The sequence below is a fragment of the Hyperoodon ampullatus genome (assembly GCF_949752795.1).
Source record: "Hyperoodon ampullatus genome assembly, chromosome: 14".
Lineage (NCBI taxonomy): Eukaryota > Metazoa > Chordata > Mammalia > Artiodactyla > Ziphiidae > Hyperoodon > Hyperoodon ampullatus.
The window spans coordinates 7,250,696-7,266,298 of NC_136927.1; the positions used below are offsets into that span (position 1 = coordinate 7,250,696).

General features: G+C 36.6%; 1 protein-coding gene across 3 annotated transcripts in view; it reads right to left on the bottom strand.

The window, feature by feature from the left end:
* Positions 1 to 15,603, bottom strand: part of MACROD2 (mono-ADP ribosylhydrolase 2) — a 1,985,837-nt gene that overhangs the window by 595,450 nt on the left and 1,374,784 nt on the right. For all 3 annotated transcript variants that reach the window (XM_079719352.1, XM_079719351.1, XM_079719350.1), the window contains exon 7: positions 13,543 to 13,573. In XM_079719352.1, the coding sequence (XP_079575478.1) occupies positions 13,543 to 13,573 (31 nt within the window). The remainder of the gene's footprint in view (positions 1 to 13,542; positions 13,574 to 15,603) is intronic.

A 15,603-nucleotide genomic window follows, 5' to 3' on the forward strand; every position in this document is an offset into this window, starting at 1 on the left:
AACCTAAGTAAATCCTTAGTAAATTACTTAGAAAATAAATTTAATTAGTAAAAAAATAAATTACTTGTTCAATAGTGTAGACACTCTTCTACAATCTAGGTGATAGAAGTGAATAAAACACTCAAAGCTCCTATCACTAAGGAACTCAGACTCCAGTGGGAAAGTAAGAATGATAACAATAATAAAATTACTATTAACAGTAGAAGTAATAATAATTGGTAAATGTGTATATATCTGATACCATGATAAGCATTTTAATGTATTATCTAATTTAATCTTACAACAACCTCATGTTACAGGCATTGTTATCACCATTTGACAATTGAAGTTACTAAGGCCCAGAGAGAGTAACTTGCCTGAGGACACACAACTAATAACACACAGACTCAGAATTTGAACCTAGATCTATGTGATCCTGAAACCCAGGCCCACAGCCACTTTGATACGTGCCCTCCTACTCCATATTCCTTGTTATTCTAAGGGAATTCCAAGGCAGTGATACTCAAAGACTGATCACACACCATGCTACAAGACCGTGCTACAAGAAACCTACATTATCATCTAGGCAGGCAGGACACCAGAATCATGAAGCAAAGGTAGCCTTTGAAGGGGCTTGAGAGAAAGTAGGCAACCAAAGAATGGAAGTGTTTCAGGATGATTAAAAATTAACCAGATGAGGGGCTTCCCTGGTGGTGCAGTGGTTGAGAGTCTGCCTACCGATGCAGGGGACACGGGTTTGTGCCCCGGTCTGGGAGGATCCCACATGCTGCGGAGCGGCTGGGCCCATGAGCCACGGCCGCTGAGCCTGCACGTCCGGAGCCTGTGCTCCGCAACGGGAGAGGCCACAACAGTGAGAGACCCATAAAAAAATAAAAATAAAAATAAAGTACCGCAAAAAAAAAAAAAAAAAATTAACTAGAAGATGTTAAAAAATAAACTCACAATGGATTAAAGACCTAAATGTAATACCAGGTACTATAAAACTAAAAGAAAACATAGGTAGAACACTCTTTGACATAAATCACAGCAATAATTTTTTTGGATCCATCTCCTAAAGCAAAGGAAACAAAAGCAAAAATAAAGAAATAGGACCTAACTAAATGTAAAAGCTTCTGCACAGTAAAGGAAACCATTGACAAAACAAAAAGACAACCTACTGAATGGGAGAAAACATTTGCAAATTATATTACTGATATGGGGTTAATATTCAACATATATAAACAGCTATTTTCCCAAAGAGGAAATGCAGATGGCCAACAGGCACATGAAAAGATGCTCAACATAAATAATCATCAGAGAAATGCAAATCAAAACCGCAATGAGATATCACCTCACACCTGTCAGACTGGCTATCATCAAACACAAATAAATGTTGGCGAGGACATGGAGAAAAGGGAACCCTCGTACACTGTTGGTAGGAATATAAATTGGTGCAGCCACTGTGGAAAACAGTACGGAATTTTCTCAAAAAACTAAAAATAGAACTACCATATGACCCAGCACTTCCACTCCTGGGTACATATCTGAAAAAAACGAAAACACTAATTTGAAAAGATACATGCACCCCAATGTTCACAGCATTATTTACAATTGCCAAGGTATGGAAGCAACCTAAGTGTCCATCAACAGATGAATAGATAAAGAAGATGTGGTGTATATATATGATGGACTACTACATGGCCATAAAAATAATAAAATTTTGGCATTTGCAGCAACATGAATGGACTTGGAGGGCATTCTCTAAGTGAAATAAGGCAGACAGAGAAAGACAAATTCGGTACAATATCACTTATATGTAGAATCTAAAAATATACAAAAAAACTGGTGAATAAAACAGAAAAGAAGCAGACTCACGTATATAGAGAAAACTAGTCATTACCAGTGGAGAGAGGAAAGAGAGTAGGGACTATATAGGGGTAGGGAGAAAAAAGGGGGTCATTATGGGATTATATGAAATCATGTGTGTGAAACTTTTGAAAATTGTAAAGCACTATAGAATTTTAAAAATCTTTTACTCAATAAAATCAAAAATTAAAAAAATAGCTAGAGAACACCATTGTATCAGTTCTAATTTGTACATTTAGATATATAATTATAACTAAATTAACTGTATATAAGCATTATTCATAATAGCCAAAAAAGTAGTAATGAATAAGTATATCCATGAACTGATAAATGGATAAACAAAATGGGGTACATCCATATAACAGAATATTAAGAAAAAGGAATAAATTACTGATGCATGCTACAACATAGATGGACTTTGAAAATATTATGCTAAGTGAAAGAGGCTAGTCACAAAAGACCACATATTTTATGATTTCCATTTACTTGAAATATATCCAGAACAGGCAAATCTATAGATACCAAGAGTAGATTATTATTTGCCTAAAGCTGGGGAAGAGGGGTTGAGGAGTAACATCTAATATGGGGTTACTTTGGGGGATGATGAACATTTACTAAAATTAGATTATGATGATGGTTACACATCTCTGTGAATCTACTAAAATCATTTTAAAAGTAAGGGTTTTATATTATGTGAATTATATTTTAATAGAAATGTTGAAAAATTAACTGCATATAAAAGATTGGGCTCGGTTATTATTAACTGACTCTTCTGTTATCCTCTTAAAATCTAAGTGAAATCATTCCTTTCAATAAGTAAGAACATAGAAACGAGGGTGTGACAGATCTCAATGATTACTGAATCCAGAGTCTGGTCTCTAGAGCCTTTCCTACCATTGGATTTCCCTACCATTCATTCATTCATTCATTCATCTATGACACCATTTTTTAAGAGAAGTTTTAGGTTTATAACAAAACTGAGAGGAAGGTACAGAGATTTCTCATAAAGCCCTACCTACCCCCACCCATGCAGAGCCTCCCCCATTATCAACATCAAGCACTAGAGTGGTACATTGCTACAAGAGATGAACTTACACTGACATATCATAATCACTCAAAGTCCCTAGTTTACCTTAGGGTTCGCTCTTCACATTGTACATTCTACAGGTTTGGACAAAAATGTAATGACATATATGGATTGTTATAAAATCATCCAGAGTATTTTCACTGCCCTAAAAATCGTCTGTGCTCTAACTATTCATCTCTCCCCCAACCCAAACCCTGGCAAACACTGATCTTTTTTTGGTATCTGTAGTTTGTTTCTTTTCCAGAAAGCCTTATAGTTGGAATCATACAGTATGTAGCCATTTCAGACTGGCTTCTTCACTTAGTAATATGAATTTAAGGTTCTTCCATGTCTTTTCATGGCTTGATTGCTCATTTCTTTTTAACAGTGAATAATATTCCACTGTCTTGATATACCACAGTTTATCTACCCATTAACTGACTGAAAGACATCTTGATTGCATACAAATTTTGGCAATTATGAACAAAGCTGCTATAAACATCTGTGTGCATATTTTAGTGTGGACAGAAATTTTCATCACCTTTGGGAAAATACCAAGGAGCACAATTGCTGGATCACATGTTAAGACTATATTTAGCTTTGTAAGAAACTAGAAAACTGTCTTCCAAAGTGGCTGTACCATTTTGCATTCCCACCAGTAATGAATGAGAGTTTCTGTTGCTGCACATCCTCACCAGCATTTGACATTGTCAGTGTTCCGGATTTTGGACATTCTAATAGGTGTGTGGTGGTATTTCATTGTTATTTTAATTTGCAATTCCCTGATGACATATGATGCAGAACATCTTTTCATATGTTCATTTGTCATCTGTGTATCTTCTTCTTTTATGAAGTGTCTGTTAAGGTTTTTGACCTATTTTTTCATTGGGTTGTTCATTTTTTATTGTTGAGTTTTCAAAATTCTTTGTATATTATGCATAACATTTCATTATAAAATTCATCTTCTGGAAATATTTTCTCCCAGTCTGTGGCTTGTCTTCTAATTCTCTTGACATTGTCATTCACAGAGCATAAGTTTTCAATTTTAATGAAGTCCAAATTATCAAATTTTTCTTTCTGGATTGTATCTTTGGTGTAATATCTAAAAAAGCATCATCACACTCAAGGTTATCTACATTTTCATCTACATTGTCTTCTAGGAGTTTTATAGTTTCACAATTTACATTTAGGTCTATGATCCATTTTGAGTTAATTTTTGGGAAGGGTGTAAGGTCTGTGTCTGGATTTTTTGTTGCATGTGGATGTCCAGTTGTTCCAGCACCATTTATTGAAGAGACTATCTTTGTGTCATTGTATTACTCTTACCCCTTTAACAAACATCAGTTTACTATATTTACATGTGTCTATCTCTGGGGTCTCTATTCTATTGAGTTATTTGTCTATTTTTTTCACCAATACCACACTGTCTTGATTACTATAGCTTTACAATAATTCTTGAAGTTGGGTACTGTCAGTTCTCCAACTTTGCTCTTTTCCTTCAATATTGTGTTCACTAGTCTAGGTCTTTTGCCTCTCCATATAAAGTTTAGAATCAGTTTGTAAATATCCATAAAATAACTTTCTGGGATTTAAACTGGGATTACATTGAATCTATACATTAGGTTGGGAAGAACTATGCCTTGACAATATTGAGTTTTCCTATCCATGAACATGGGATATCTCTCCATTTATTTATTTATAAAAATTGACTTTTTTATACTAACCTTTATCCTACAACCTGGCTATAACTGCTTATTAGTTCCAGGATAATTTTTTTGTCAATTCTTTTTGATTTTCTACAAAGACAATCATGTGGTCTCCAAGTAAAGACAGTTTTATGTATTCCTTTCCAATCTGTATGCCTTTTATTTCCTCTTCCTAGCAAAGACTTACAGTATGATGTTGGAAAGAAGTGATGAGAGGGAATATCCTTGACTTGTACCTGATCTTACTGAGAAAGTTTTGAGTTTCTCACCATTAAGTATGACATTAGCTATAGGTTTCTTGTAGATAGTCTTTGCCAAGTTGTGGAAGTTATCTACTAGTCCTAGTTTACTAAGAGTTTTTATCATAAATGGGTGTTGGGTCTTGTCAAATGCTTTTTCTGAATTCATTAATAATTACATGGTTTTCCTTCCATAGTCTGGTGATGTGACAGATAACCTTAATTGACTTTTTTTTTTTTTTCCGGTACGTGGGCCTCTCACTGCTGTGGCCTCTCCCGCCGCCGAGCACAGGCTCCGGATGTGCAGGCCCAGCAGCCATGGCCCACGGGCCCAGCTGCTCCGCGGCCTGTGGGATCCTCCCGGACTGGGGCACGAACCCGTGTCCCCCACAACGGCAGGCGGACTCTCAACCACTGTGCCACCAGGGAAGCCCCTAATTGACTTTTGAATGTCTAACCAGGCTTGCATACCTTGGATAAGTCCCACTTATCACGGCATCTAATTCTTTTTATACATTTTTGGATTTGATTACTAATATTTTGTTGAGGACCTACTTATTTTGTAGTTGTTAATTAAACAAATATTTATTAGAACTACTCTACATCCAGGTGTGGTAGGACAGAGCTTAGAGCCCAGTTTCATAAGCTAAGTCTCAACAGAATAAAAGCCTTGAGTAAAGAGAAAATAAGTTTTATCAACATTTTAGTTGCTTAGAAAGATCTGGGAATGTTTAGGTGAACCTAAATTCACTTAAAACATTGTGAAATAAATTCAGGGCAACAAATAGAGGTAAGGAAATTTCATGTTGATTTTATTAATTTCAATTCAATTTTCAGACAGTTGTGGGAAACTCTCCCTGTTGACCATAGCTGAAAAGAGAGACAAAGTGTAAAAAAGTATTTTCTTCAGTTCTAAAGATTCTAAGGAAACTTCCTTTGACTGTTCAGGAGGTTTAGATTCATATTCATATTATCATTCTCTCTCTGTCTCTATCTTTCTGTCTCTCTGTCTCTCTTCCTCTCTCAACATCTGTCTTTCGGTTCTATTTCCACCCTACTATGATCAGACTCTTCTCTAAACTCACATTTCCCTCGGGTTTTTTGGTACACAGGATGTTGATCTATATCTGCTCAGGATCTCTGATATGTTTATAGATGGATATAGCCTCAGAAGCTTAAGGTGTTACAGAAACAAACTATAATTGATTCCTCCAAGGATTTCTATGGAAATGGACAAGAATTAGAAATGTAACAAATGATACAATTATTTATTCATTTCAATATATTGATTTTAGTTTCCACTGATGTGTCTGCAAATTTTGCAAGAAGTATAGTACAAAAAATGTAAACACAATTGACGTAAGATCTAAATGATCTGGCTGACAACTAATAATAGGTCATTGTACTGATGCCTTAAGAATTCCATACTTTCAAATTTTTCAGGATTCAGGATTATAAAGGCATTTTAATAAAGCAGATACTATAAAAATCACCAACTATTCTTGCCAAATAGAGACTATCATTTTTCAAAAATATTTACCGATTCTGTGTAGAATCAAACTGCTCCAGAATTAAATTACCTATGAGTGACCTGTTTGATTTGACTTTCTTTCCCCCTTGAGCAATGGTATCTAGAAGGCCATCATAATTCAATGCCCTCTTCTTGCTACATAAAAGAATCATAGTCAGACACGTGGAATACAGGGCACACTAAATTTCCAATCTCCTTTGTAGTTAGGTTGGTCATGAGACCAATTTCCCTCCAATGAAAGGGATATGAAAGTGATAAGTGCTATCCTGAGTCCAGGGACCATCAGATAGGATGTGTGCCCATCCTACGTGTTTCTTTCATTAGAAACGAGAAAGGTAACCATATGAGAACAATGCCTTAGGAAAGGCAGAACGACTACTTAACACCACCGCAGATTAATGTTGCCTTGAATGATAGAGTGGAACAAATCCTCCCCAAGCAGAATGCTCACTTTGAAACTATTTGCATAGAAAGAAATCAACATCTATATACACTAAGCCACTCTATTTTGGAGCCTCTTTGTTACAGCAGCTTAGCTTTACCCTAACTAATATGGTCTCTTTCAAATGCATTTCAAGATGTTTTCTTAAAAATAGAATCATTGACTAAAAAGGATTTGACATGAAAATCATTGTCCTAAAGAGCTAAACATACTTGACTTCTCTAAGAGCTTTCAGAATTATTTTTGAATTCCTTTCTAAAGAGAGCTGAGCTGTTTATTTAAAGTCACCCTTTAGATACAAGTATGTATAAGGAGCAAATAAAAAGGAGTGTCATTCAAGACTGGATGAGAAAAATGAGCAAGCGCATGGAAATTATTCCACTGATCAAATGGAAAGTGTGGTCCATTCTTAGGAAGTTCTTTAGGGAGAGCATTTTATTAGTGCTCCCATTTTTCAACATGGCTGAAAGATATTCCCAGGGTTCCTATTAAATGGATAGGATTTGTAATTTACTGAAGTGGTTTCCCTATTTCCTTAAAAGACTTACTGTTTTGATACTTCTTCTATAAGAAAAGCCATTTTTAAAATGTAACATAATAATATATGGCAGCTTCTGAGGATGGGGTGACTTGGAATTCATTTCTCCATTCTAGTCCTAAGACAAATTTTTACCTTGACACAGTTGCAAAGAGGTAGACATTCAGACCTCAGAAACAGTAATAAAGTTGTAATCTTTATTACTTTTTGAAACACTTAATCTTTTAATTAAGTCCGAAAATTGTTCAATTTGAACAGAACACCAGGGAGAATGACACTGGTTTCTGCAGTACCAGAAGGCTAGGTTTCCAGGATTTTCATTTCTTTTGGTAGATCCCCTGGGGGAATCCTGCCCATGGGTCTCACTGTCATTTTTATGTAAGCTGAACGAGCATATTTTGTTGCTAGACGCTTGAAACTCTCTTCCAGTGCAAAGGTAGTACTTTTGGTTTCTTAGTTTGATGCATTTTTATTATTAAAGACTCATGTAGTTTAGAGAGAGTAAAAGGGGAGTTTGTACCACATTTTGTGGAATGAATGTATAAATGTGTACATGTGTGACTGAATTTTCTAGAACTGTCTATTCAAATGATAAGCACTCAGAGGATTAGAAACAATAGCTATAATTTCATTGTCTGTTAAACTCTTTCTCCAGTGCTTCATAAGGATCAGTTCATAAAATATTATTCAAATGTGATAGAATTAAGATGGGTTTGTCCCCAGCACTGCATTTTCCCAAAGGGAAGTAAGGTATGCTGATTCTCATGTTACTTCCCTTTGAGGGCCAGCAATTAACTCAAGGATTGCCAAGAACAATAACACTTCCTACAGCAGGAATAATGTTCCCAGGACAAAAAACACAGGATGTCACAGAAGGGAATTTATGAGAGAAAAAAGAGTCACCATTAGACCACCTGAAAGGAAGTTTTCAAAGCAAATGGAAATATCAAAGGGAAGAGAAGAAAGCCAGAGGGAGGAGGGAGCTTTCAGCGGGATGTAACGGAGGGGCACACATTTTTGTCAATTTTGCTCTGGTTTCCAAATGCATGACATAAGATAACTCTTCCAGCAAGCCCAGAATTGCACAGCCATGGTTGTCACACCCTCTGAAACCTGTCAGCATTTAAACCTGACAGAGGGCATGCCCTTAGCATTGCCATTGGAGAACGCTCTGTTTTTCTTCCAAGTCATGTCTGTGAATTTAGACATATGTCGTGATAAAAATATTGGCCAAGTGTATATAAGGTTAACGAAACATCACGTCGATCTCCTTTTTTTTACCAGTTAGAAGCAAGAGAGCAAACTTGAATGCAAATGAGGGAGGATTCAATTAGAAAGTTGTGTTCTGGCAGCATTTCATGGAAGGCAGAGGGAGACCGGGTGATTTGACAGAAACAGGCCTTCCACGTTGATAACAGAAATCTAATGAATAAATATGGGAGCTGCTTTCACTGAGTTATGCTGTGCTTAAATTTTTCCCACAGATTTCCAGCCAATAACTCAATGTCTGAAATTCCTTCCTCTCTAACAACACCATCTTGTACCTGGAAAGGAAGATTGAAGTTTGTTTTTTTTTTTCTCCAGAAAGAATATTTTCTCAATTACTCAAGGGATACACTTTTCCACCTGGACTTCATTTCTGTTAACTATATTGACTCTCATAAAATAGATGAAAATTATTTTTGCTGTTCACTTCTCAGTAAAAATTCCATTGCTATGGATCATGTCTAGCCTCTTGTGTTAAACTTATTAGCACCAGAGTATCCAAGTTGGGGTCAAAGGGCAGAAGGCACACGCAAGGTCTGAAATGTTCATCAGGGAAGTTCAAATCTATCCCTCTGAGACCGGTTTAGTGGCCAAATCAAACCTTTAACTGGGATCTGGGAGTTTAAAGCCCCGTAAGCCTCATCTGGATCTATTTTTCCAAAAGTAACACAGGGCTTGCTTTGGTATTTTACCAAATGTGGCTTTTCAACCTGAGTGTAAGCAGGCGGTCTGGTGCCCTGTGGAACCATCCTGGAAACATTACATTGGGGCAGCAACAGCGGTGGCTGAAAATCAGAGTGGAAAATTCTGGCTCCTCGTCCAGGGAAACTTCAAAGCAGGCAGGGCCTGCTCCCATTGTATTTCTCCCTTAACTCGGGCTGAGTCACATGGTTGATATTTTTCAGTCTGTGTTCTGCAAAAAGGTACAGATGGTTTTGTCTCCAAAAGGCTAGGATTAAGGAGAGGCTGGGAGAAGAATTGGTTTCCACCATGGTCTTCAGTGTCCCCAAAATACTGGTGTGCCCGGATACTTCCAGACATGCTTTGAGTATGGTGATGCTTCCACAAAATGGAAATGCTTGCTGCTGACATTGCCTTGGTATGAGATCATCTTGGCAATTAAATAACTCAAACCCCTTCCAAAGATGTCTCTACCATAGTCAAAATTTTTGTTCTGATAGAAGAATTAGAGTTACATTGAGTTTTGGGGACATAAATCTAAAGGTGAAGGTCAATCCAAAGCAAATAGGTATCTGAGAAATTACAGCAGATGGGGAGGGGGCTGGGACTAGGACATGTCAGGAAAAGTCGGGATAGGGCCTCAGAGCAACAGGTACCTCCCTGAGAGACCGTCATCCCATGGGCTATGATAAATAACAAAGCATTTTGTTTTGTTTTGTTTAAGTGAAGTAGAGTGCTGTATTTATCTTGGTTTTCTTTTTTAAGAAAACTCTATTGGAGTATAGTTGATTTACAATGTTGTGTTAGTTTCAGATGTACAGTAAAGTGAATCAGTTATACATATACCCAAAGAAGACATACAGATACCTTGGTATTCTAACTGAACAAGTTCTTGAGTTTTCATTTCCCCTTGTGAAGGTGGACACTGCCATGCTTACAGATATCATTCCGAGTTTGAGAATGTTTTTTAGAAGCACATTTGTTTTTCCTAAAATAGAGATGTTTGCCCACTAAGAAAATACCAACCAGGTAGCTTTCTCTGCCTGTTGTCTTGCCAATCAACAATTCTGCTTCTTGTATCATCAGTTAGGCAACAATTGGTGTTATAATCATTATTGTTGTCATCAAACAGAAATTATTTCCTGAGCTTCTCTGGGAGACACAATGCTAGATGGTGGGTGTGCGTAGAATATGCACAAGTGAATCCCTGCTCATGAAAAAAGCTCCAGATTGGCTATGAACGCAGGATATATTAAAAAAGAAATCTATGGAACAATATGAAGAGGCAGTTGTTAATTGTCCAGATTACAAATGCTGAAAGAGTTCAAAAGATGTAATGACTGTCAAGATTTGGCATATTCAAGGAAGACTTCTCAGAGATCAAGCTTCAACCTATATAAGTGTGTGTGGTGTGTATTTGTTTGGGGATTGGGGTAGAGAATAGTGCTGGTGATGGTGTGTGTGAGTTTGGTGCTTGTGGGTGTGTTATAAGGAAGGGGCACAGAATTGGACCTGGGAAGGCACATGCCAGGTTCTGAGACTCATCAGCTCATTTGTGTGTAAGAGAAAATGTGTCCATGATGGGTGGATGTCAAGAAATTTCTCAAACTATATTCTGGAGAAAACACTAGTCCTGAGAAAGTTTGAGAGAAGAATAATTTCTATGGACAATTAACCCTAGGAAATACTACAAAGTAAATTCCCCCTTTTAAAGATGCAAAGGCAAAGGTACATATAAAATTCTTGGCACAGCAACTCACATCCTCAAGAAGAGATTCTTTTTCCCCTCTTCACAAATTTTGAAAGCGCTGGTTTAGAGAGATACATAAATTGCCTATTGTTCAGCATAGAAAGAGTCTACAAGTAACAGAATATGATCAAAGACCCCTGAGCAGATGCAAAACATGCACTAAGTGTTAGTTTAGAAAAATTCATGTAGTGAGGTTTAGAATATGGAATAAGAAGGCAAGGCCTGGAACCAGGAGACTGTTCTGAATATTTGCTCATAATCCACCAAGCATGACTTACAAAGTGTTGGGAGTATTATTTGCCTGCTTTTGATTTTTTTTTTTTCTTTTTAGCTGTGGACCACTTTCTTCAAATAAAGTATTCTTTCAAATGCCAATAAGTAAAGATAAAAGTAAAATTGATCTAGACAATAGAGGAGGCAGAACTAAGTTCTGAAGAAGAGCAAGAAAACAACTGATCCATAAAATATGAGTATTAGGGGAGAATCAAGGGCTGATCAGAAAGCTATAGTTTCACAAAGGACATACGGCATAATTTTCAAGCTGCAAAATGCTGAATAGTTCATAAAGAGACCTGGAGTAATCTAAACATTATTAAAGATCTCATGGAGCTAAAAATAATTCTAGGTCTCAAGCACAGGTGCGTCTAACCAAAGACAACATGGCACCTGACTTTGCAGGTATCGGCCTCACTTTGAAATTTACTCAGAAACTAGAGGGGAAGAGAGATGAGTAGCCAGGACTTGAAAACTATATTCTTTGACGTAGCATTGTGAAAACTGACTGAGCTCATGTGGTGGAAGCCCTCCAAGCCAGTGACATGACTCCCTATCAGTGCCTTTCTCAACAGTCTTCAATATTCCCCTCCCACCCAACACAATGCTGTACTGACCTGGTTATTATACACTGAGCCGTGTTACTGTAAGGAGGAATCCCTGTCCTTCAGGGATTGAAATTAACCAAGGGCCACTTTAGTTTTGATTTAGTTTCTACTATGCTCTCTCAGCCTTTCATTTTAGTGTCCCGCCTCATCTTCCTTTACTTTTCTATTTCCTTTTCCTGCCATTTCCTCCTTTCTTAATGCATCGTGTTAAATTCAGCTTCTGAAAGTCTTTGTACATCACCATCAGATTCTCAGAGACACAATGGACATCGACAATATGACATAGGATTATTTTTGGCAGTTGGGTTTTTGCTTGTTTTTTTGTCAAGGAAAATCAAGATTGTCATAAGAGAACATTTTCAAAAATCAGAACCATTTCTGTGGTGGAGTCTGATTTGCTTTTAGACAATGTGAAATGAAGATTTGGGCACTTGACCAAGTAAAACTTTGCATGTAATATTTCCTTTAAGCAAATATATAAGTAAGAGTTATAACTGGGTATCTGTGAAGCAGAAAGAGTGGCCATGATGGGGATAATGGTGCAGATGGTCCAGCTTAGCCGACCAGCCTAGTGTCCAATGTGTTTCCACAAAGACAGGCTATAGTGGAATCCAGAGAGAAAAAAAGCATGCCTTAAATTTTTAAATAATGTCACCAAATCTTTCCCCATTTAATTTGATTCAGGCCTCCATTTTCCACTTTATTCTCACCAAAACCTTCAAAAAAAATACCACATTAAGAGGAAATAAGTCTCCTATCTTTGATATCACTTTAGCTCTCCTTCCCCTATAGTGATGAACTTAAATAATTTTTAACATTTGTACATATTTTATTTTTCAGTTAAGAATCTCTATGTGAGAAGTTTGAGCTCAGAAATGTTATAATCTATTTTGCTTGATCAGAAAACCCTAAAACGAAAAACTCTGTTTTACCTGAATGTGTAAAACAGATTTATTAACGGCCTGAGATAAAAAGCATAGGGATATGTCATTGTAGGTAGAAGAATATTTAGAGAGCTTTAGTCTAGTGGAAACAAGTAATGATAAAAACATTTTGCTTCCATCTGTAAGTGAAGCAGCCACTACTTAAAACAATCTATCAATACCAGAAAAAAAAATTTTGCATCTTATTAAAAGTATTTGTTTTTATTATCACGTATTTGTTTTTTTAAATTTAAATATACAGACATATACGTGTGTGCATTTTAACACTTCTATTTTTTTGTAATTCACAACAAAATAATGGTAATGTTAGGTTTTATATGCATTTTGATTCATCTAACAGAAAAACCTGACTTTATTAAAGAAAATACTATTAGAGGTCAGATCCTACTAGAGCAAAATTTTCACCTAACAAAAGACATTAAGCCACAGTGCATCTAATCATTGCACATGGTATGCAACACAACTAAATTCAACAACACACAAAATATCCAAATAGCCTCTCGAGATTCCTCAATGGGATTTGACCTGCATTTTGAGTCTCTTTAAATCACAGCAAACTATATCTATCAGAGAACCACTTATTTTTCCTGTTAACCTTGATTTTAACAACAAAATAAAGAAATATAAACATTACCAAAAGATAGATCACTTACCATAAATGCCTGTTGAGATGCAGGGAAATGCCTGTGAATAAACCACAAAAATAACAATAAATTTCAAAGGCACGATTCTGCTCGAACCCGACATCATCTATTTCAAAATCTGTTTTCCTTGATAATGGGATGCCCTCTACTCACATACTCTGAGCTCTGAACCCCACTCAGTTGGAATAGGAGACATCGTGGAAATGGCATATTTGATTAACTGAAAAAATTTCTTTACCAGCAATTATGCCAGCTCACAAGAACCAACGGTTAAATTTACAGGAATCTTGGGAACCAACTGTTAAACAATTATTAAGAAATTAAATCACATAAACCTTCAATGAGCTAAGTCATATCTAAAACAAATAGTCATCATTGCTTCCTTGTGCCACATTTTACTATTGCCTCTGCTTTTAAGATGACTATGTGTATCATACGTGTCTGGTGGAAATACTACATACCAGTATGCTACTGGGCATCCTGTCCCAGCTCTGTGTTAAGTGACATTGTGTTGGTGACGTAAAATCTGAAAATATCAATCAACGTTCATGGTGCACTATACATGTGGGTCAATTGAAGCCAGAAGTTGGCTATGGATACAAAATTTTGATAAAATTTAACAAAAGGATTCTGTAAGAATCAATTGGCTAAACAGAATGTCTAATAGAGGGTATTGTATAGTCTATTCTTTTTTTTTTTTTGCAGTACATGGGCCTCTCACTGTTGTGGCCTCTCCCATTGCGGAGCACAGGCTCTGGATGCCCAGGCTCAGTGGCCATGGCTCATGGGCCCAGCCACTCCGCGGCATGTGGGATCCTCCCGGACCGGGGCACGAACCCGCGTCCCCTGCATCGGCAGGCAGACTCCTAACCACTGCACCACCAGGGAAGCCCTATAGTCTATTCTTACATTTAAGTTGTGTGCTATACATTCTTTGTATCAGTAAAATTTAAAAATAAATTTACTGACATGCATACTAATTTTTTTGAGTCACTTTTTAAACATTTGCTGGCAAACCACTGCTTATACCATATGCTATGGATTGAATGTTTGTGTCCACCCAAATGTATATGCTGAAACTCTAATGTGATGGTATTTGGAGGTGAGATGTTTGGGAGTTAATTAGGTCATGAGGGTTGAGCCCCCATGATGGGATTAGAATTCTTAGAAGAGGAAGATAACTAGCACGATCTGCTGTCCACCAAGTTTAGTACAATGAGAAGACAGCCATCTGCAAACCAGGAAGTGTGCCCTCACCAAACACCAGATCTGTTGGCACCTTGATCTTTGACCTCTCAACCATGAGAAATGAATGCTTGTTGTTGAAGCCACCCAGCAATTTGGTATAGCAGCCCAAATTGACTAAGACACTGTATTTTACTTAGCAATATTTAAAGAATTTGATGAAAAGAGTGAATGAACACATGTAAATAGAATTAAGTCAAAATTGAGCTTTCTAACAATAGAAAGGGATCTGAGCATGACAATGTCCTCTGCCAATGTACCTTTGTATAAATTTGATCAAGTTGTTTTCATCTTTGGATTTTCCCATGGAAAATGCAGATAACATTTACCATAGAGAAGTATGCTGTGGGAATTAATGACAGAATTTTTTTAAAAAGGACTGATATTGCACTAGAAATTAAAAAAACTGCAGCTCCTATTGACCATAATAACTAACATTATGATTGGGCTCAACTATAATGAAATGTTTAAGCCTTTTTTATTTATATCTTTGGGTTAAATGTGTACTACATTTTATTTTCCTTAACATTTTTATAGAATATGTTTATTCCCTTTACTTGGATGTTCTATTTAAAAAGTCACAATTTACGTGATTTTGTTTTAGACAGAGTAATAATTGACTCTGTTAAGCTTACCTATATGTCTGTGAAATGACAGATTTTTTTTTTCTGTTCCTTCACTAGTAAATGCTACTGTTTCTAATGAGAAAATAGGACAGTTTCTGGAATGGAGTGGGGGTTATTTTTTAAGTGAATTAATGAGTTAATTCTTTGATTCCTTACATTCCTGAGGTGCCAATAAGTTCTGAAGAATGTTCTTGAATAA